Source organism: Epinephelus lanceolatus, chromosome 13 (genome assembly GCF_041903045.1).
Source record: "Epinephelus lanceolatus isolate andai-2023 chromosome 13, ASM4190304v1, whole genome shotgun sequence".
In the NCBI taxonomy this organism is placed as follows: Eukaryota; Metazoa; Chordata; class Actinopteri; order Perciformes; family Serranidae; genus Epinephelus; species Epinephelus lanceolatus.
Genome location: NC_135746.1, coordinates 20,451,957 through 20,476,242, shown reverse-complemented (window position 1 = coordinate 20,476,242; position 24,286 = coordinate 20,451,957). Strand labels below are relative to the sequence as shown.

At 42.1% G+C, this 24,286-nt stretch overlaps 1 protein-coding gene across 2 annotated transcripts in view; it reads right to left on the bottom strand.

Moving 5' to 3' along the window:
* Window positions 1-281: 281 nt before the first annotated feature.
* eva1aa (eva-1 homolog A, regulator of programmed cell death a) overlaps window positions 282-24,286 on the bottom strand; it is a 113,852-nt gene continuing 89,847 nt past the window's right edge. The window contains exons 6-8 of one of the 2 annotated variants that reach the window (XM_078173860.1): window positions 9,805-9,939; window positions 5,841-6,020; window positions 282-2,752 (exon numbers count right to left, since the gene is read on the bottom strand). In XM_078173860.1, the coding sequence (XP_078029986.1) occupies window positions 2,373-2,752; window positions 5,841-6,020; window positions 9,805-9,939 (695 nt within the window). In that variant the 3' untranslated portion in view covers window positions 282-2,372. The remainder of the gene's footprint in view (window positions 2,753-5,840; window positions 6,021-9,804; window positions 9,940-24,286) is intronic. The other variant, XM_078173861.1, reaches the window with a different exon arrangement.

Here is a 24,286-nt window from a genome sequence, read left to right as displayed (position 1 = left end):
TATTCATAAAAACCATAGCTTAAAAAATAAAACAAAAAATAAAGCTATATCATGAATGATAAGGAATTAATATTGGCAAACATTTAAAAAATAGTAAAAAGCAAAATTGCATATCCTCCATAATATGACGTCATATCTACTCAGCAGTTTCCTGTGTCGAGAAGCTTTAGTGCTACAATCAATTAAAGTAGTTATATTAGAAAATTATTTGCCATAGCTGCAATTATTGATCATAAACGGGTGACTTTTATTCACACACTCCTACACACAACCTGAAATGCTCTAACTTCACCACTAGGGGGCACGCAACACCAATAAATCTCACTACTAGCAATGCCCATAGGTCATCCATCATTAACACACATGGGAGTTCATGACTGTGTTGTACAGTGTGTTTACTGTCTATAAGTATAGTATGACATTAATATGAGATTACAGCAGTTCCTATCTCAGACTGCCACAGTATAGAGCAAGCACTGTACATGATTGGAGTAGAATACAAGCATCATGCACCATATTGGGGCCTTTTCGTCAGCTATACGGTCAAATTTCAGGAATCTTGGTGTTATTTTTGATCAGGCCATGCATTTTGATCATCATGTTCAACCACTGACCCATACTTGTTTTATTCAGCAAAGAAATATTGCAAAGATCAGGCCTGAGGTGTCTCGACCTGAGCTGGAGATGATTATCCATGCTTTTGTGTCCTCCCGGCTGGAACTTTGTGAATTTCATTTCTGTGAAAGGTGCTATATCAAATACATTCTATTATTATACTATTATTTGAAGTGACATTTTAAACAAACAAACAAAACATTTTTTTCAACACAGTTTATTTCAAGCACAGGAGTCATATTTTGGTCTCACTTTACCAGCTATCGGCACATTTTAATCCCATTCAAATTTTAAACATAATAACTATCTTTATAAAAACTATATAGAGTGGCAGTCTTTATGCGGATGACCCCTAATATGTCCTGTGTGCTCTCAAGTTAAACTCTCAGTCAGGAAAGTAGCAAGCTCTTTATGAAAACTATTAATATCTCTACGCTCGAATCCAGGGCAGCGCAAACAGAACTGGACTGACAATAGCTTATTTTATTAAACTGGCGACATGATTTAAGAGACGCAGGTGTCACGTTCGATGCGAACCTTTCCTCCAGTGCTAGTTCCTTCTCCAGATGATGAACAGAGGTTACCACAAACATCTGGTGTAGCACTAGGATCTTTGAAGTAAGTTGACACAAGACCTAAAATTTGCACTGGCATATTCTGGTCATTTGCATCTGGGCTGAACAGCAAGTGCAACGTGTGACCAAGACAGCAACTGTAATAATAAAAGGGAATACATATATGATCAATCATGTGACCAGTTATTGGGTTATTCACCAGCTGCACTCGTGACAACAGTGACTTAATAGCTAGAAAAGGCACTGCACTGTGAATTAAACATACTGTATCAAAAAAAAAATAAGGTTAAATCACTAAACCTCTTTGAGGTTCTTTATATGATATTTCTAAATCTTTTCTTTAAATGCTGACATTAGCTGTTTAAATGGGCCGATCCCCCCCTTTTTTTTTAGGAAGCAAATACATCAACCAAACACAGAAACACTAGGATTGCATCCCTGAGGTGCCAGACAACCTTCGCCAAGTATAAAAAATATCTCATAATAAACCATACTTGAGAACAAAAATACACAACACCAATAAACTATTAAATATTATAAAATAGATTTCATAAGGGTTGAGATGAATTCCCCCAAAAATATCTTTTGGTTTTTATAAAGTTCAAAAGGCAGCATGGTTATTCACTGTGGAAAGATTGTCTCACGTTGTCCCGTCGTACGCTTCGTCCTGCGTTACGCGGCCCCTCTGTTAAGTCCACACTTGAATACTGGAGGGTGCCGAGCGTGACGCTCTGAGTGTCGCAGTCTTTTTGCAGCTGCCTTGCATTCTGTGTAAAGCAGAGCCATCTGAGGCCTTGGTCCTTCAGTCACCATGTAGCCTCCACAGGCCTATGTGTGTCTAAGGTGGCTAACCCATAAATCCCCACTTCAAAAAGGCGTGCTGAGGTCACGGGCAAGGCGGTGTAGCCTTTCACCTCGTGCTTCCGGCAGAAAGAGGTGAGCTTACCACGCAGAGAGGGAGCTTATTCTCTTACTGAACGGGGTACAGCTTATGATACCCAGAGGAGAATGCAAACCAGCAGAGTGGGAGCACTTTCGTCCCAAGTCTGCCAAACCTTTCACCGGTCTCATCAGTGTCAGTTTGCACGATAAAGCTTCATGTCTGTGTCTCGTGCCTCTTCCAACCCAAGTGCGTCCTAAATTTTGTTCAAGTAAGCTTCCTATAAAAAGCCCCTAAAGTCCTCAGTAATACCGATTGAGGCTCCGTGTCCCGGGGATGTCAGGCTGCCCGTTCATCCAGATCTCCCGGATGATTCGCTCCCTCTCCTCCAGCCTCTGCGCCCTCTCCAACTCCTCCGCCGACGTGAACACATTCATGTTTAGTGTGCGTTCGAATCGCCGGTGCCGCCTCGCCGACAGATCTGAAGTGGTGTCCCAGTCTGAGTCCGAGTCGCTGGAGTCAGAGGACGAGTCGGCGGGGCGCGCTCGCTTCTTGGCAGGAGGCCGCTGGCGGGGCTGGCAGTCGGTGCGGCAGGAGATCTGGACCACCAGGGCGAAGAGTGTGAGGAAGAGGCCCAAGCACACACCGCAGACGAAGAAGAGCGCTGCCCTCTCTGGGTGGTCTGTTATGGGGGGAGAGAAACAGAATATAAAGTGCTGCATTGAGTTGATTTCTTACAGAGCACACGTCAAACATTTAATTGAAGCTTTTTGACTGATGTTGGGTCTTTTTTATTTTCCTCTGACCTGCTCAGCCTGCTCTGTTAGAAAATATTTCACTTGATGGCTCACTGTAATGAACATTGGCTGCAGACTCACAGATCATATTACTGACTTCCCAGGCTTGGTAACTTGGTTTGGCAAAAATGTCTCACAGATTCTGCTGCCCTGCTATGTGCTGCAATTCATCTTCAGGAGTTTATTTTCACATGTTGTTAATGCTGGTTAATGTGTCCCAACACCTCAAGCTCCAGGTAGACAAGAGCTGCTTTTCCTCAGCCTAATATGGTCTGTCTTTCACTACTGACAGAAACAAAGTGAGACGCATTCCATCCATCTATGACTTTGGCAAGATCCTATGAGGCCTGCTGTGTAGCCGCTGCTCCATCGTGTACATTTCTCTCTGTAACATTACTCACAACTTTCGGGCCTGATTACTGTGACTGCTCTTTTCTGGCTTCCACGCACACTCATAGACACTCACAGCTCATCTAGACTGTTGAAGTGTCACTTACCCTAAAAAAAATCATACCTAATAAATAAGTTTGTTTGACAGTCTCTTGACTTTAGCCCTTTGTTTACTTTCCTCACTTTAGTTTCTCTTTTTTTTTTTTTTTTGCAGTGAGCTGAACTGCCATTCATTCCATTTTAATTTTTCCTGTAATCACTTATCCTGTCAGGGGTCGCGGGGGGCTGGAGCCTATCCCAGCTGACACTGGGCAAGAGGCAGGGAACACCCTGGACAGGTCACCAGACTATCACAGGGCTGACACATAGAGACAGACAATCATTCACACTCACATTCACATCTATGGGCAATTTAGAGTCAGCAATTAACCTGCATGTCTTTGGACTGTGGGAGGAAGCCGGAGTACCCAGAGAAACCCACACTGACACAGGGAGAACATGCAGAGAACGCCTCACTCCAGGTTTGAACCAGGAATCCTCTTGCTTTGAGGTGACACTGTTAACCAACCATACACTGTGTATCAGCTCAGTGCCGTTCCTTTCATTTGTACTGAGGTTTGCAGATAATTAGACCCCCAGACATTCAAGAAGTTCCAAATGAAAAAGGTTGAGCTAGAGCTGACCTTACAAAGGTTTATCTTCCATTACACATTATAGTGTGTGTTTATTTGACTGCATGACTAATGCATTTCACTATAAACTGTTTGAGTTTATTTGGGTTAATAACACAGGAAGTTTCCAAACAACCAAACTATTGCAGCGTCTGTTTTGGCAGCTGGTTGAAGCAGGTGACCGACTGTGTGTGTGTGTGTGTGTGTGTGTGTGTGTGTGTGTGTGTGTGTGTAGCCTGTTATCTCTGCCAAACATCTGCATTCCTCTGGCCCACATTTACCCACATTTCAGTCCCAGGAAAAAGGAAACAGGGAAATTTTATGCAAGAGATAGCATGCCACACACGTGTACCACACATGAAACCATGCACTCAAATCCCAGTGTCACTAATACTACTGTCTAAGAAGGAATCTTGATCTGATGAGGCCTTTAAATATTAAATGTCCCATGTTGTAAAAAGTCTGATTTCCATGTCTTTTTAATATAAAGCAGGTATAGATGCTACATATAAATCCTGTGACAGTATCAAAACACAGTCCACAGAGAAATGCTCACAGTCCGTATTCAGAAACTGTGCCTATAAACGAGTTGTCAGGACTTCCGTGAAGATGTGATGTCACAGACTGTTTCAAACCTGAAACATTATAAATGGGTCCCTTTGTATTTCCTGTTGGAATGTTTTACAGTGTATGTGAAGTAAACATGAACACAAGCTGTTGCCTTGCAACGCAATTCCAGTGAGATGGTCTATAAAGATAGACAGAGCTGCCACAGTCCCTTTACAGCAGAGTCCTGCACTGGGTCAGGTACCCACAGGTAAAAATAATAAAATGCCTGCACGAGAAAGCTGCTCTTGATTGGTCAGAATTTCCATGCGGGGAAAATCCAGGAAGTAAACAAAACGTTGAAGAAGAGTACACTTGCAGGATAAATGTGACACTTTCTAATGTCACAATGGTGGGACAACTACGCAGGTTGATTTTAGCGCTGGTCATCGTGGACTATATTGCTGTCATTGTTCATTTTAGTCAAACCATACAGTTTGAAAACGAGGCGCGGCTCCAACTAGAAAACAATGTTTTGATGCATTGGATGTGCTGAATGTGCATATTAAGGCAGTACAGGAGCAGGCGCACATTAATAATCCTCCAGGACTGTAACATGCTCATGTTTAACCCAAACAATGTGTCATGTGACTGCAGTTGGTTCAGATCAAGGTCGGAACACGTTCTCACCACAAATGAACCGCACCAGAGTTCATTTGTAACTGGACCGAGACCACCTCTTCAAGAAGGTCTCGGTCCAGTTGTTTTGGTGCACACCTGAGTGTGATTGCTGTGTTCACATCTGCCCAAATGAACCGCAGTTAGGGGGCAAATGAACTTGAGTTCTACTGAACCGAACCAAACAGGGCAGGTGTGAAAGCACCCTTAATGACAGGTAAGGGGTCGGTTCTGGTATTGAGCTTTATGGGTATGGGTGGGTGCAGGTTTTCAAAAAGGGACCTGTGCAGGACTCTGCTTTACAGTCATTCCCACAGCTGCTAAGATGGTGCAGAGATGCTGAAAGTGCAGGAACACTGACCAGTCAGAGCAAACTGGACTCAAGTCAGGTCACTCAAGGAGGGGGGGCTCAAAGAGACAGGTTCTAAAACGTGTTTCAGACGGAGGGTGAGGGTGATTACAGGTATATTCAGGCAGACCATCTGAGAAAAATAATGCACTTTCTGAACACTGAAGCACGTTAACATAGTGGAAACCAAAAATATTGGAATAGACCTGGAAATAAGCATCATAGGGGACATTTAAGATCCAGCCCTATTCTCGACTAATGACCATAATCAGACTATGATCTCTTACTTACCTGAATCTTGTAATGTGATGTCACACAAGAAAATGGATGTTGCCCTACCTGATATATAAGTGTAGGCTGCCAGTGCGTTGCTGATGAGGGACATGTTGGTGGTAGAGGTGGAGTTGATGATGGGATTCATGCCTGGGGGCCGCAGTGGACTCTCTCCTCTGCCTCCTCCTCCTCCGGCTTCTGAAAACTTCTCCTCGTTGGGGTTCGTCTCCCTAATCTTCTTCCTATCTGTGAAAGCAGAAAAAGTTTATCTAACAACATAAAGCAGACTATACTCTATCAGGATTTAGCACTTGAATTGATTTGAAAAAGAACTAGAATACACCCAACCTTGAAGCAGACATTCAATGACACACATGGAGTGTGTTTCCAACATTTCATTACCACATGTGGAGTCACATTATGACGGCGCTGGTTCTCTCATTTACAGTAAAGTAAGAGTGAATTGTCTCTGAGGTATTGTGACTACAGCTCCGAGACCACTGAGTCATCTGCAGTCTGGCGGTGGTTTTCAGATTTTAGGAGATACGCTTCTGTAAAAAGATGCATCATACATAAAGATGCACACATGTTCGCAGAGGGCTGTGTGATTCAGAAGATAACACAACATCCGCTTCTGTCAAACTCATTCTGACTCAGGTCGTTAACAGAACCACATGGGAGACGTTTGCGCTTTGGCAACATTTCAAAAGATTCCCCTAAAATCTCAGAACTCTATTTATAGACGAGAACAACTGTTTCTCTCCTCTGGATTTCCATCACAGTGACTTCTCGGGGTGTTTACACGCTGGCTTGTGTTGTTTATGCAAGAGTCAAGGAGTTGAGAGGAGAGAACAGGGGAGCGCAGGGTGATTTGATTACATTGATTTATACGAACTTTCTGAGTAAAGTCACATCTAGTTAACCTTAAGAAGTGTTTAGGTGGGACATGTAACTACTGTAACTTTAGCTCCATGAATAAGCAACCATTAAGCCAACGCAGCCAAAATAAATCTAAGCCTCAACTCGGTGTGCATGTGTACGCACTCATATTTACACACTTGATTCTTTTGTCAGTGCAGGTGAGCATGCTTTAGTGACCTGTCACACACACCAATGACCTCTAATTGCAGACTCTCTCAAGGTGTGTCAGGCTCCCTTTATCTGATAAATGCAGTTTAGACTGGATTTGCTCACTGAGGAGGTAAATGTTTCCACCTGGACCCTCTGCTGCGGTGCACACATCAGCTAACGTTCGACCAACACACCACAATGGCTCTGTCTAACACACATGAAAACAGGCAGGCGGATCGTCAATAGAAAACACTTCTAGTGATTAAAAATACAGGCTACGTAACTATGGAAAATCACATTTAATATTCCAATTACTTACTTTCACTTTTCATACTTAATCCTGCATCTACTTTGCGTCTCTGCCTCACACCAAGTGATATTCAGTATTTTATGTTTTCATTATCAGCAATAGAGGTGTGTGAGCAATAGACATTATAGGATCTGGTAGATATGATGGCATCATGGCTGAAAGGACAAAAAAAACAGGACTTGACTGAAAGAAAAACACAGTAGTGGTCTAATGATCTCCGGGAATTTCCAGTGCAGAAACACCACACAGCAACAAACAGTTAGGACCAAAGATGGAGACACTGAAGAGTCAGCATCTTGCAGAGCATTAAGCCCAGGTCAGACCAAAGACTCGCAACGAGACGAGTTGAAACAGGCAACTACTTGCAATGCGGCGTTCTGCAACGTCGTAAAAACCTGGCGGTTCACGCCAATGCAACTAGATGAGATGGTGTATCATCTCTATGCAACAACTCTCTGTACTTCTGTTTTGATTTCCAGGTTTTTCAAGCTTATTTTGTGGCTGAATATAATTTGTATGGCACACAGCCAGGCTGGAGAGCAGGTTTGTAGTAGAGAGGAGCATGGAGAACTTTGAAAACTTTATGGTGGTTACTTCTTTTTATACATCTCTTAGTTATTCAGTTGCTCTTTCAAAGTTGGTGCAAAATAATTTGGATCACTGTTTAAGTGTTGCTTGGGCAGAGACAGGCGGTATTTTGTGATGGCATGTCATTGCATCTCGCTGGTAAAGGAGCTAAAATTAGCATGTTCACCTGGGTGTTGTGTTCCCATCGATGCCGATCGAATACCTGTGATGACAGCAGAGTCATGTGAATGCCGATTAAAACCTTTCCAATTGCATTAAAAAGCCAGATGTTAGTGGGTGTCAGTGGGTTTTTTGTGCATCGGGAAAGGGGCTCAAGATTAGTACTATCAAATCAGTATCTGACTGAATTTGTCCCCCCCTATTCCTGAGTTATGGAATCGAATAAGATAAGCGTTTTTGCAGAATATTATGATGTCACAGTGAAGTTCACCTTCGACCTTTCGGATATGAAATGTCATCACTTCATCATTATATCCTGTTAGGGGCTGTACACATGCCGCGTCTTTAACCGCCTCTTTTACCGCCTGTAAAATGCAAGGTCGGGTGCTGGGTGCTACTTTTTTGAGCCAGCTTTCAGGAGCATGGCAGCCTATTTACCTAAAATCCTTATTGCAGAGCAAGTGTGTAGGCCTATCGTCCGTGGGACAGATGTAAAGCTCTGGGTAGCCCTGCACTATCATGATCAACTTTTCCATATTCATCTGACTGAAGATTTACAGAAGAAGGGAAAGATATCTGTTGGCTGTGACTGTTGTTCCTCTTCACATGCGTTTCAAACGCATTTGAACTCAGTGAAAACATTCATTGAAACAATGACTTTGAGGGCACAAAAAACGCCACATGTACGGCTCCAGGACATTTTTCTGAAATTTTGTAATAAATAACGCATGAATTCTCGAGTTATGGCTGAAAATATGTTTTGTGAGGTCACAGTGACCTTTGACCTCCGACCATAAAAATGTAATCAATTCATCCTTTAGTCCTGGTGGACGTTTGTGCCAAAATTCAAATTTCCTGAAGGCTTTCTTGAGATATTGTGTTCACGGAAATGGGACGGACAGACGGACGGGCGCAAGTACAAACAGACAGGACGGAGGCATAAAAGAAACCCTTAAATACATATATAGAGAAAATTATGAAAGCTGAGTGAAAAGAGAAGTAGAAAATCAAGATTTTAAGGTAAAAATATAAGTGGTATGACTTTTTTCTAACTCTCAGTAAGAAAGTGAGTGAGTGTATTTACCAAAGTGGTGGACTATCCCTTTAAGAAGAATGTCGTGAAACTGTGATTTAGCTGTTTAGTGAACTGCTGGTCAAGCAGAAAGATCAAATCTGTTTCTTTACGCCAATCCCCAGCCAGTTAAAAATAAACAAAGAGAACTGAGAAGACCACGATACCTATATTTACAGTTCAATGTTTCGTGTTCCGCCTTTATCTTTCATCAGAGATGGAAACAGGTTTTTCTAGATGAGCTTTAAGTGAAGCGTTTCAGCCCGGTGAGAGGAAGTAAAGCCATTCATGCGTCAGGAGCTGTCAGCCCCACGGCACACATCTCCTGTCTGCTCCCTCTCTTAACTCCTCATTCATTCGTCTATCCTCCTAATCAGTACAGTGCCGGTAGCTGAGCAGAGTAATTAGTGTGCTGGATGCAGGCCACCATCCCTCATGAATAACGCTTTGTTTAAGTTTCCTTTCTCGCTGGCGTCTCCTCGTTTTCTTTCCACTCTTTCATTTCATTGTTCTTCGTCTGTCTTCTCCCTCTTTCTCTCGATGGGAGTTAGCGCACTGATTTGGACTGTGGTCACATCATTGGCTCTTCATATATTTTTAAGAGCGATGATCATAAATGGTCTGGGCCGATGGATACATATGGAAGCAGTTGAACCCCGTGTGACTTTACATATACATACATATATGCCCTGACTTGAGACCTGAATTACTGTTTCTCTTGATGCCTGGGAGGCCTTGGGACTGTTTAGTGTTAACTACTCTCCATGGGAGGCTGTGTGTGTGTGTGTGTATGTGTGAGTGAAAAAACTTCTGTTTGTCGTTTTGCTCACCTGGAACACTGTCGGGGCTTTTGACTGAGCTCCCCTCTGGAGGGCTGTCTCCCACTATGTTGGGGTCATGGGCGCTGGGTGGAGGGGAGTACACCGGTGGTCTGGGTCCCTGCTCCTGGAGCAACTTCTTTGGGACTTCAAAGAGAAGGATAGAAGGAGCAAAGGAGGGAAGATTGGGGATGGGGGAATCAAAGAAAGACACAGAGGATAATTAGATGGATTTGAAAAGCAGTCACTTCTATTTCAGTTCTGCACAGAGCCTAACCAATATCAATCAGGCAATATTATATAGCTATATTTGATAACCATAGATGTATCTGCACAAGTAGGGTTTCTCCAACCATGTTTGGCTCGACATATACAAGGTGCTGGCCCAAGCCCTCCTAATGTGTGCTCAATTTTTGTCTATCATAACTAAACATCCAGACGTTTGGAGGTTTTTACCAGGAGCCAAATTATTCACAGAAGTCTCTTCCTCTCCAAAACAATCGGACCTGATGATTTCAACTTTTAAAAACACTGAATAAAGCAGTTTCACTTCAAACATCTGTGTTTTTATGATGCTGATTAGCTTGACATGGAGGGGCTGCTAAGATGGTGGGTGACGGGAAAACGCAAATGGCCTAATCGAAAGGCAGTGTTTGTCTGATCTGGCTTTCCAGCTCTTCCTGGGTGACCCTGAGGCGTTCCCAGGCCAGATGAGATATGTAATCCCTCCAGTGTGTTCTGGGTCTGCCCCGGGGCCTCCTACCAGTGGGACGTGCCCGGAACACCTCCAATGGGAGTTGCCCAGGAGGATCCTGATCAGATGCCCGAACCACCTCAACTGACCCCTTTTGGCGCGAAGGAGCAGCGGCTCTACTCCAAGCTCCCTTTGGATGTCTAAGCTCCTTACCCTATCTCTAAGGCTTAGCCCAGCCACCCCACGGAGGAAACTCATTTCGGCCGCTTGTATCCGCAATCTCATTCTTTCGGTCACTACCCAGAGCTCATGACCATAGGTGAGGTTTGGGACGTAGATGGACCAGTAAATTGAAAGCTTTGACTTCTGGCTCAGCTCTCTCGTCACCATGACTGTCCGGCGCAGCGCCTGCATCACTGCAGAAGCCACACCAAACTGCATCAATCTCACGCACCATTCTACCCTTACTCATGAACAAGACCCTGAGATATTTGAACCCCTTCGCTTGAGGCAGTAACTCTCTCCCAACCCGGAGGGGGCCATCCACCTTTTTCCGGCAGACAACCATGGCCTCAGATTTATTAGATTTAGTTGTTCTTGTTTTTAGGTAATAATACACTTAAGAAAATATACTTGTCCTATTATATTCTATTTCTGCCATATATCCTCCTAAAGCCTACACACTCGACCTTTAACCTAGAATAGAGAGAAGAGAGTGAAAACTCATTGTTATGGTGGAGCAAGGGGCTAGAAATGAGACAGCATTGTGGCCGTGATTCACACACTCCTCCTGATCTTGCATTCTGATTCCCGAAAGTTATGCTGCCCCCCTCCTCCTCCTCCTCACTCCTTCACATCCCCCCAACCTCACAGTGTCCTGTGAGTCAGGGAGTCTGCACTCTTTCCCCACAGACTCAAACCCACAGTGCAGCGGGCTATACATTCCTGCCCGCTCACATGTGGTTTCGCAGGCCGGGCCACGCTCCGGTCACCGTGTTTGTCTGCCCTGTCAGATCAGCGGTGATATACAGCTCCACAGATGACTTTCTGTCCAGCTGTCTGTCCGTCTGCCAGTCTTACGTTTTTACTGCTCCGCTCGGACAAACAAATAGGCAGTGAGGAATAATCAGCTGCCTGGTTTTGCTGACATCAGTAACACTAATAGTGAAACGGCGACGTGATTTTGAGTAAAAATGGACCATTTGTTTAAAGGCCAATAAATAAACACGCTGATCAAATTTCCAGAGACGGGCTTTGGCCGTGCTCCAAGAGTCAATCAAAGAGCAGGAAGGATTGGAGCAGACCTCACAAAGCTCCCCTCTGCTGGATGCTACTTAGGCCCTGGACACATTACAAGAGTTTTCCAATTGTAGGCAATGATGAAAAGGCTGAGCAGGGACATTTAGCGACTGACATTTACTGTACAGATTTTTTATGACACACAGTATTTTGCCTTTATTATACAGTTGACGTTGGAGATTGACAGGATATGTTGTTAAGCGGGCACTTTGGCCAGGGCACTTGCACACACACGACAAGGCACACACATAATAACAGCAATCTTTGGGCAGTATACATAGAAAGATGGGGACAAGATGGATGTTTGTGGTACACCTGCACATACGCTCCTAAAACGTGATCTTCGTATGTGACTAGCTCGCTGTGTTCATGAAATATAACGACAAAGGTTGATGCAGCTCTACAAGTTATTATAAACACTTTCCATTCAGTCTGATTATCATGCTACCTAAGCACCACTGCATCTTATAGGATGTGTTTTTCATGATATTTTGATACTAAAGGGATGAACTTGCAGCAGTTGTAAACAAGCTAACACAGAAATGCACATTTCTTTTTGTAATGAGCTGTTTACTCCACTGAGAGGGTTGGAATTAATAGCTTTGTTATTCTTTAAAAATGATGCAAATGCAGGTGCAGGAAAGTTTAAGTACTGAATAAATGACTTGGCTGTTGGTAGTTGCAGTTCTTCAGCCAATAAAAACTGATAAGACTCCAATGTCAATAAAAATGTTAAAGGAACACTTCACATGAAAAATGACCATTTGTAAATCAATTACTCATCCCGTGTTACATCGAATTTTGGGAAGAAAACTTTGTTTTTCTTGCGTGCCTCTAGGGTAAACTGAGAATCCAAAAGGGTGAACATTCATCATGAATTGAAGTAAATAGGGTCCACATTTAACAACAGCAAAACTATACCAAAACATACATTTACAAACTCTCACACAACTCCTGCAGTATAATCCAAGTCAAATTTATCCAGTTGTATGCGTGGTACTTCCCAAACCAAAAGCCCTTTCCAAACTTATCTATGCTCTCTTCAAAGCCAGACTCCATTGACAAAAACAGTAATTTTAGCTCGCTGAACACAGGAGCTGCTGGTCAACCTCTGCCTTAATCAGTTAGTTTGTTGGTGTTTTTGTGTGACTTTGGTGTTTTAAAGGGTTAGTTTGTATTCAGCAAAGTCACACAATAACACAAACAAACTAAGTGATCGAGGCAGAGGTAGACCAGCAGCTCCTGTGTACCACACAAGGTAAAATTGCTGTTTTTGTCAATGGAGTCTGGCTATGAAGAGGGCATAGATAAGTGTCAGTTATAGTTTAGTTATCCGTCACAAAGGCCTTGTTTTAATAAGATTTACTGTTTTTAACCGTGGACCCCTTACACTTCAATTCATCATGACTTTTCTCAGTATTTAGGTTCTTTGTTCACTGTGGAGGCATGCAAGAAAAACAAAGTTTTCTTCAGGAATTCAACGTAACAGAGGGGTAAATAACTGATACACAAATGGTCATTTGGGGGACACGTTTACACCAGGGGCCATATTCACAAACATTCTGAGAATACTCTTAGAGCTCCTGACTTAGCCTGAATTTTTTTTAGTAAGGAGTCCTAGCTTAGGAGTGATTTAGGAAAGTTCTCAGAGCAACTCTGAGCAAGGACAGGACAGAGACTTTTACCTGAGTGAGGAGGTGTGGTTGACCCCGTTGCTACGTAGGTATGATGCATCCTTTTAACAGATGTGATTGGTTGTCACAGACGTGCCCTTTTGTGAGCCTGTGAGGTGTGGACACCCAGTGGACATGAAATTAACTGCTAAGTGTCGTCATTGTTAGTGTGATCACTCTGCTGATGGAAGGTTGAGACAGTCATAACTCATCACTCCAGTTCTTCAAATATCTTAGTGTTGTGATCATTTTATTTCTGGTGTTATAGCACCAATGTGTTGGGTGGGAAATGTGTGTCTATCCCTAATGAGATCAACCACACATATTAACCCTGCAGGATCTAATGTGTAGCATTTCATTTATTCACTGTTTCCCAGTGTCAAGTCTTTGTCTTTCCGCCATTTTCTCTTCTTAAGAAACTCTTAAACCTCTTCCTCCTCCTTCTTCCATCTTAACTTTAATGGGAAATTCTAAGAAAACGAATACAAATTTTCTTAGAATTTCGTCACTAGGAGCAACTCTTAGCCCCAGGAAGCTTTGTGAATACGGCCCCAGTAGATTAGAGAAGTAAGTATAGAAGTATTACAGAAGTAATGAATGAATGAACCCCAAGCAAAACATGTTTGATTTAAACGGGCCTGCATGAAGGAGATGTGAGTCCTTTAATCACGCACAATCACAGCTGCATCTATACAGTACAACTACTGTGACTCTGCACACTCTAATTGCTCCACTGGGTTCAAAGTTGAGTAATAAGTTTCTTACTTACAACACTGACTTACTAAAATATTTCTTTCACTGCAGTGCAGCCAATGAGAACAGTAACTGATTAACTTCTTTCAGAAAGAGCCTTCGCAGTCACACCCTAGAACTCTGTAATTCATTTCGCCATACATAACCATATCATCTGAGAGCGCTTTATGAAGCAATGCACATGTCAGAGGAGGAAGTTCTTGATGCTATCTCACTGAGAGTCATTCAACAAAGCTGGCTGACTGAAACTCACAGACTTCAAACAGCTTCAGTGAATCTGGTTCCTGGCTTTGCTTTTAGACTTGAGCAAAAGAATATCGGACTAATAGAAGTAGTGAATGATTTCTGGTCTTTGTTTTAAGCTGCTTAGACGGGTTCACTGTGCTGCTGTAGGTGAACTCATATGGTGTGAGCTGCCAGCTGTAGAAAGGAATACTCTTACATTTAAATACCTTTCTGTAATTGCATCATCTCATGTGGCGCACCGCACCAATCTGTCACCTAAATAGGTTAAAAGACAAGAATCTGAAACCTTATTTTATCCAGGTCTGGTTGGCACAAACTAAATAAACATAGTCCCTCACATGTGGAGGTGAAATATGCGGAGAAACGACGAAATGGGATTCGACCTGGCAGTTCCCCCCTGTCCTTCCTCATCAGCCTGACACACTAATCATGGGTCTTAAAACTCCCCCACTGCCACACTGCCACCATCCCCACGCCACGCCCTGATTACAGCCTTCTGATTGGACCTAATTGGCTGCACATGTGGCCCAGGGTCACAGCTGAGAGACGCCACGATGTGACACACACACACACACTCCCGCTCACACACATCTTTTACGCAATTAAGGGACATATAGTTGAGATACACCCGTGCATGCACACTTAGTTCACACAGATAACACATACGGATGCATTGTCTGGCATATGTGCACACACACGCAGTCCAACACACTTGTTTAACATGAGAATATCTATCCTTCCAAACATTTCCCATGTTTTTCTATGGGCTTACTTTGTTGGCAGAAGCTGGTACATTATAGTAAATTGACTGCTGCTTGTCTAAAAATAATTGTCAAAAAGCTAAAACCTCTCGAAGCAAACGGCCACAAACCACACTTGAGGAGCCAGGCAGTAAAAACTGAAGCAGTAAAAGAGAGAAAGAGGAGCGCGAGGGAGAGAAACCGAGGACATAAATCACACTCTACAGCCTGCATTATAATGACATGGTCACATAAATGCATGGCAAATGAGTCTTAATATAACTGCACTAAACGGGACTCGTGCCAGCGCCGTACCTCTCAGAGCCCTGGACCGCCACGGGGAGCGAAGATACGAGGCGGGAAAGAGTGCCCATAACAATGGGCTATGTTTACACTGGCAGAGCCCGGCTTTGTTTTCACTGGGCTCTGCAGGCCAGAGAGTGTGTATGTGCGTGTGTGCATGTCTGTGTGTGTCTGTTTGTGGGCCATGTGCTGACCGATGCAGAACACAGCTGGGACAAAGCCCCGTAAGCCAGAGGGGATATAATGAAATATTAAACCATGCTAAATCTGAGATGAGATCAGACCTGGGCCAACATTTTAGGCCATTCTTTAATGCTCGGTCTGCTTTAGCTCTCCGAGATTTTGGCCCCAATAAAGACAGCTTAATCTACACTATGACTTTTCTGTGATGCACTCGAAGCTTAGTGTGCTTAATGTGGTGACACTCCTCACTCTATCCATGGGTGAAGCAAGAGCTGTGGGCAACTAGAGCCAGCTCTGACTTAGATTTACTGTATATTCAGAAAGCTGCACACACAGAAAGACGTTGGTTCCTCGGTGGTTCTTCGATGTGGGTTGAGGTGTTATATAGCAACACAAACAACTTCTAAAGCCACTCTGTGGTTCTTTAGAGGTTCTACACCGACTGTTTCCCCAGTAAACTTACTTATTACCTAAACAGAAGAACCACTAGAGAACCTTTTCAGATCCTGTATGGTTCCTTAGAGTTCTCTACTGATTCTTTCCCCAATACACTAAACTTAACTACACCGATGAAAAAGTAGAGAACCTTTTAAACCACTATTAGTTTCTTTAGAGGTTCTTAACTGGCTCTTTCCCCAGTAAGCTAAACTTAAGCCAAAGAACCGGTAGAGAACATTTTAAGCCCCCATATGGCTCTTCAGAGTTATCTACTGGTTCTTTTCTCTTTTAAACTACACTTAACTAAGCCGAAGAACCAGTAGAGAACCTTTTATGCCACTCTAATGTTCTTTAGAGGATCTTTACCGGCTCTTTCCCCTGTAAGCTAAACTTAACTAAGCCAAAGAACCACTAGAGAATATTTTAAACCAATCTATGATATTTTAGTGGTTCTGTAGTGGCTCTTTAACCACTAAACTGGGCTTAACTAAGCCACAGAACCAGTAAAGAACCTTTTAAGCTCCATTATGGATCTTTAGAGTTCTCTACTGATTCTTTCCCCTGTAAACTAAACTTAACTATGCTGAAGAACCAGTAGAGGAAATTTTAAGCCCCCAGATGGTTCTTTAGAGGTTCTTAACTGGCTCTTTCCCCAGTAAGCTAAACTTAAGCCAAAAAAGCCAGAAGAGAACATTTTAAGCCCAAAATGGCTCTTTAGAGTTCTCTACTGTTTCTTTTCTCTTTTAAACTAAACTGAATTAAGCCGAAGAAACATTTTAACCCACTCTAATATTTTGTAAAGGTTCTTTACTGTCTTTTTCCCTCGTAATCTAAACTTATTAACTAAACCAAAGAACCTTTTACGCTTCTGCATGGTTCTCAAGAGTTCTCTACTGAGTCTTTCCCCAGTAAACTAAACTTAACTAAGCCAAAGAACCACTAGATAACCATTAAGCCCCTCTATGCTTCTTTAGAGTCCTGTAGTGATTCTTTCCCCAGTAAACTTACTTATTACCTAAACAGAAGAACCACTAGAGAACCTTTTCAGATCCTGTATGGTTCCTTAGAGTTCTCTACTGATTCTTTCCCCAATACACTAAACTTAACTACACCGATGAAAAAGTAGAGAACCTTTTAAACCACTATTAGTTTCTTTAGAGGTTCTTAACTGGCTCTTTCCCCAGTAAGCTAAACTTAAGCCAAAGAACCGGTAGAGAACATTTTAAGCCCCCATATGGCTCTTCAGAGTTATCTACTGGTTCTTTTCTCTTTTAAACTACACTTAACTAAGCCGAAGAACCAGTAGAGAACCTTTTATGCCACTCTAATGTTCTTTAGAGGATCTTTACCGGCTCTTTCCCCTGTAAGCTAAACTTAACTAAGCCAAAGAACCACTAGAGAATATTTTAAGCCAATCTATGATATTTTAGTGGTTCTGTAGTGGCTCTTTAACCACTAAACTGGGCTTAACTAAGCCACAGAACCAGTAAAGAACCTTTTAAGCTCCATTATGGATCTTTAGAGTTCTCTACTGATTCTTTCCCCTGTAAACTAAACTTAACTATGCTAAAGAACCAGTAGAGGAAATTTTAAGCCCCCAGATGGTTCTTTAGAGGTTCTTAACTGGCTCTTTCCCCAGTAAGCTAAACTTAAGCCAAAAAAGCCAGAAGAGAACATTTTAAGCCCAAAATGGCTCTTTAGAGTTCTCTACTGTTTCTTTTCTCTTTTAAACTAAACTGAATTAAGCCGAGGAAACATTTTAACCCACTCTAATATTTTGTAAAGGTTCTTTACTGTCTTTTTCCCTCGTAATCTAAACTTATTAACTAAACCAAAGAACCTTTTACGCTTCTGCATGGTTCTCAAGAGTTCTCTACTGAGTCTTTCCCCAGTAAACTAAACTTAACTAAGCCAAAGAACCACTAGATAACCATTAAGCCCCTCTATGCTTCTTTAGAGTCCTGTAGTGATTCTTTTCCCAGTAAACTAAACCTAACTAATCCAAAGAACCACTAGAGAACACTTTAAGCTCCAGTATGGTTCTTTAGAGTTCTCTACAGATTCTTCCCCCAGTACACTAAACATAACTATGCTGAGGAACCAGTAGAGAACCTTCTAAGTCCCTGTATTGTTCTTTACAGGTTCTCTACCTGTTCTTCAGCTTAATTTAGTCCAGTTTACTGGGTATAGAGTGAAAACACTATATTAAACAGCCTACAAACAGTGTATTTCCAGAGGATAACACAGTGGTTTTAACTGGCTCTCAAACTCTTTGCCCCCTTGTGTACAGAAATATTTCAAGAATTGAAAGGGTGATATATTGTTTTTCTCTGTGAGCATTTGATACAGGATTTTATACCTTTGAGTCAAAATGTCATTTTAAAGCATATTAATTTGTCCATGGTATTATCTGGCATCATTCAGGGGCCCTGAGGCTCAAAAATCAAAACAACAATATAGTGCTATATGGCACCTTTAATGGCTCTATATAGAAAAATACAAATTGACTACTTTTGGGTACTGTTTAGCACCATTTTTGAGTGCAGTAAAAGCAGGGGAAAGTGTGTGAGGAAAACGTAAAATACAGTGTGCACAACACACACTTTTTACAAGAGACAGAAATAATTTGCAGCTACACATAGTATGGAGGGTTTTTGTTCCAAATCAGATTAGAAAAACAGCTCAGTTATGCAGTGAATAACTTAAGTGCTTAGATGACAAAATGCATAACACTATGGGTAATAATTTTCCCTTAAGGGGATATATAGCATTTAGAAGGGGAGGGAAGGGTGCATTGAAACAATGTGCTGGCATGTGTGTGCATGTGTGTAAGAAGTCTGAGCAAAAGCGTCTGTTTTCAATCAGCACACAGCCAGTGCCTACTTAATCTACAACATTAAAGTGCTGTCTGAGACCCAGCGTTCACGTGATGCACACAGACACAAAGACAATGCCTCCAAAACTCAAATCAATGTTTATAGACACCCTTAGGCTCACAGAATGTATTCTGTTGTAGCTCTTCCTCCGGCTTCTCACTCAGACACCACACAGACAGGCATGCAGACATCTGCACGCTCACATTCAAGAGCCCATACACCCACACACACACACACACAACCATTTTTCACTGAGCTAATGGCATTCCTGCAGAACAACATGCAAGGTGAATAGGGCAGGAGCTGAAGGTGTTGAGATTGCATTCCTCGTCTCTCTCCCTTCTCCTTTTTTTTTCACCAACCCCCAGCGTAACACTAACAGTATCCAGCTGACAGCAGCTGATTGGACCCCAGTGTGTGTGAATGTTAGTGCACATTTGACAGCCTAACATGCAACTTACAGATAAAACAGTGCATTGTTTAGATGAGGAAGGCACAGTATAAGGATGTGAGTGTGTGAGTGAGATGCAAACCTCCCTGTCATGAGCCATTCTGAGGTGTTACTGTCATGTTTATCTTCCCACAAATGAACGCACTGCCCTGACCTCACTCTGAAAATGAATTGCTGCATGAATGTATCTAAACGCAAGTGTGCTTGCATGACTGAGAGCATGTGTGTCATAGGACATGATTACACACTCATTCTCGGCTTGTGTATACAAAGTAGACCTGGTAACATGACCTCTATCAAGGGACTGGTGGTCTGAGCTGTGGGCTTTTCCTGGTTCTGTTGCAGTTTTTATGTCACTGTGGGCAATCTAACCTCCTCTACTACTCTATTAGGTTTTCTTGTAAGTGTGTGTATGTGTGTGTGTGTGTGTGTGTGTGTAGTAGAGAGTTACAACATACACTGGACTGTGGTAACCTTAAAGGAGGCTTAAAGGAGCATACTGGTGGTTTGAAAGATTTAGTCCATTAACTATAAACTACATCTAATTTACATGACTGTCGACAATTTCTCAAAGCATGCCATAATTTAACATTTAATTCCCACCTTCAAGGCAGCAGCCACTGATTTACATTCATTTTTCTAAACGGTGCACAAGACAGTCATATAATTTTCTTTGGTGGAATAGTGCCGCCATAAAATTATGAAGGCTGGGATGCATATTTCAATCAGTGGGAGCATCTTAAGGCTCAGGCACACCAAACTGACATCAAAGAAGAGTGGCGACGGAGGCCGACTGTTGCGTTTCCTAAAGTTGTCTGCATCCTGGCCAAAAAGTTGCACTTGAACACATCGCACAGACCACAGTCAATGCCCAACTAGCATGTATGTTCTGCATCTACATGAGAGGAAATAGCTCTCCATACCAGCAAGCAGCTGTAGTGTGTATTCGTCATTTAAAAACCGGAAGACCATCAGGAAAGGCTGAAGATGCTAGTTAGCCTGTACGCTAACAAAACCACCCAATGCTGAAAGAACAAAGGGTATTTACAGTGCACCAGCAAAATACAAGACACATAATAATGAACTGTTTCTGCTAAAGAGACCGATGGCGAAAAAGAATCTTACCTAATAAACAAGTTTGTTTTAAAGTCTCTTGACTTTAGCCATTTGTTTACTTTCCTCACTTTCGTGTCTCTTCTCATGCAGTGACCTGAACTGCCACTCAGAGTGATTTCATTCACCAATAGGCTCTGCCATCTCCAGTGCTTATTCAACATGCTAAATTGGCTGAAAGAAAGCCCCCAACAGCCGACTAGTGCCAACGATGTGAGTTAACCACAAAAACTTTGACAACAGATGCTCAACGATCGCCCAACATTGTCAATTAAATGTTAGAACAGACACAGAACATTTATTCATTCATTTGCATAACCACTTATCCTGTTGGGGGTTGCGGAGCCTATCACACACACATTCACACCTACGGCCAATTTAGAGTCACCAATTAACCTGTATGTCTTTGGACTGTGGGAGGAAGCCGGAGTACCCGGAGAAAACCCACGCTGACATGGGGAACATGTAAAAGGCTCCCCCACCCCGGGGTTTGAACCAAGAACACTCTTCCTGTGAGGCGACAATGCTAACCACCTCACCACTGTGCCGCAGGCACGGAACATATGCCTCATATTTGAACATGCATGTGGAAATCAGAAGGTTAAAATGACAAACTGAGTATGTTGCCTTTGAACGTCTATAGACAAACAAGGAATATGAGTTGGGAACGTTACTACTAGGCAAACTGCCATCAATGTGTCCTTAAGTAAGTCCCTTAATCCGCCCCAAAAGCACTTCTGCAGCTCATCTAAGGCCACTGTTGGAAAACTGGCTATGCTAGAAAGTTCACTCCAGTGATTGTTTGTATCTGTATGAATAAGAAGTAGGCACAGCTCAGAAAACCTTTACAAAACGTTATGAGAATCAAGCCTCAAATCCTGGAGATCCAGGAAAAGTTCAGCTTTGTCTTTTGGCTCAGATGCATGAATGCTTAATCAAATCAGCGGTCTCAAGTTATCCAGTCAGCACAGATTGTGCAGGCTAGAAAAGCCCTTAGTTGGCAGGAGCTTCTCGTGACAAGATCTGCCTGCTAAAGAGGCATGTGTTCTTTAATACAATACAGGTACAATCTACTACAAGACATAGCTGGATGGTGACACAATCTAAAAGCATCCAGAGCGTGGTTGGAGAAGAGTAAATTCCACAATGGCGAGAGTGGAACAGCTCAACCCCCCATCCTGCCTCGCCGAGCCCCCTGCCCTACATTCAGAATTTTTCCCCCATTTACTTTAATGGATAACACACATCCCTCCGCTGTGAGACACCCACAAATGCAAATGTATGCACACACACACACACACACACACACATGCGGATGCCACAGCACGGGCTCTGAACATAATCACTCTCACTTCACCACAACCATCAGTAAGGCTCCAAAATCCCAGCTGTTTTGGCTATTTAAACACAGCTCACACACCGCACGCGCACACAGTTGGCGTCATTAACATGGATGCAGAGACAAGAATAGATGCTCTGTTGACAGCACGGGGTCATAACAATCATTGAGAAAATCACTCAGTTGTGGAGCTCCCCGCCGCCTCAGACCCCACACACACAAGACTCCCACTGATGTCGTCAATACTGATAAAATCCACAACCTCAGTTTGAAATATGCACAGAGCGGAGGTGCTGAGCATGATAATCACTTCATACATATACACATCCATTCTTGCCTAGAGTTTTATCATCAGTGAATCAAACCTAAACATCTGGCACTTCTGTTTGCCTGTACTGATCTTATCAGTTTGTATAAGGGCTGGGCGATCTGGCCTGTAAATGAAATTGCTTGTATAATTTTGGGCTATATTGCGATACATGATATATATATTTCAATATTTAGAAATCTTCTCTAAACTCCTGTAGACTATTAAAATACAAACTACTACATAAATTACTGTTACAATTGAGTTAAACAAAGCACTCGGTTCTCGGTTCCTCATGTGCCCTCCTTTTCTTTGTTTTGCACTATGCTTTTGCACCTTGTTTTTTTATATTATCCTTGTCTTCTGTTTATGTCTTTGCACTTACATGTATGCATTTCTTTTCTTTGGTTTTAAATGTAAAGCGTCTTTGAGAGCTGTAAAAGCGCTGTATAAATAAAATGTATTATCATTATTATTATTATTTCACTGTTACAACTAAGTTGAATCAAGTACTGTTACAACAACGTTTAAAAAAAAGTACTGTTATAACAAAGTTAAATACAGTACTGTTATAACTTTTAAAAAAAGTACTGTTATAACAAAGTTAAATACAGTACTGTTATAACTTTTAAAAAAAGTACTGTTATAACAAAGTTAAATACAGTACTGTTACAATAAAATTAAATCAAGTACTGTTATAAAAAAGTTTAATAAAGTACTGTCATAATAAAGTTAGATAAAGTACTCTTATAATAAATTCTGTATAACCTATATTTGTATAAGTATTGTTATAATAAAATAAATCAAAGCGTAACGACTGTTGCTTTTATTTTGAAAGGACTGGCTTGTCTCGGACCAAAGAGTTGATGTTTTGTTGTGAACTTGAAGCTTCCGTTCAACACTTGGATGTTAGCAGTTAGCGGAGAGTTAAACTGATAGCTCAGCGCCGTTAAATGTGAGGATTTATTTATTGTGCGTGGGAAACAAATTAACTAAATTAACTCTTTAGTTAATAATATTTGCGAGTCACACTGGTGCTCCATGGTCACAAAATGGGACTAAATAGTTGCAGTCTGGAGCCCTGCAGATACAGAAACACACACTGCCTCTCACACACTATTGCCCATAGGAGAGTGGTCTGGATGGGCAGTGGATTGCATGTTTGTGACTTTTTTTTTTTCTTTTAGTGTCTGTGAGAGGCAACAGCTGACACTCGATGTTCAATATACAGTCATTTTATAAATCCTGAGTGGAACAAGCTGCGATACATTGAGAACAATTGACATATCACCCACCCCTCCTTTGTATGGATTTGTCTGATTCCAATGGACTAAATGATTTTAATAATTAATTTAAAAAATACATAAAAACTGTGTAAAACTAGATTTAAAAAATGACATAGAACATCAAAAGACATTTAAAATGAAATTTGCAGCAAAAACTCTCTGCAGTTTAACAAAACTTAATTTACTACACTGTTGGATTCTGGTGCATAGTCATCACCTCATTTGGGCTTTTTCCTCTTTTTTCCATAACTTTCTATTACTGGAAAAAATTCCTGAGCTGTTTTTACTAAATGACCTTGTGTACTGTGGACTTCCTGTGCTTCCTTTAAAAAAAGTCTAGGTATTACCATGTGAAAATCAGCAGTTTTAGATTCAGTAAAACTCCCAGCTATACAAGCCATAAACCTTAAACATAATATATATGTATTTTCAAAGTTAACTGTCCATAACTCGATCTGACCTCTGACCCCACCAGACTGGAGCTGCCTCACTGAATGCCGCCCTCAGATAGCTCTAATGTTTGTATTTCCACGTCTTTATCGGCTGGACGTGGGAGAGGAGGGCACACTGTCGAAGTCAGCACTGCCTCATCATTATCTGATGTTCCACTGGGTCAACAAGGATGTGACCAACGCTGAATCATCAAACCACGCTGCCCGCCTAAACTCACTCCTTCATATCAGAGTCGTGAGGTAATGGGATGCTGAGTCCTGATTGGGCCAAAGAGCTGCTGAGGTCGTCAAATGACGAGAGATTGTCATTTGTTGTCGCTGATATGGAACAGAGGGAGGAC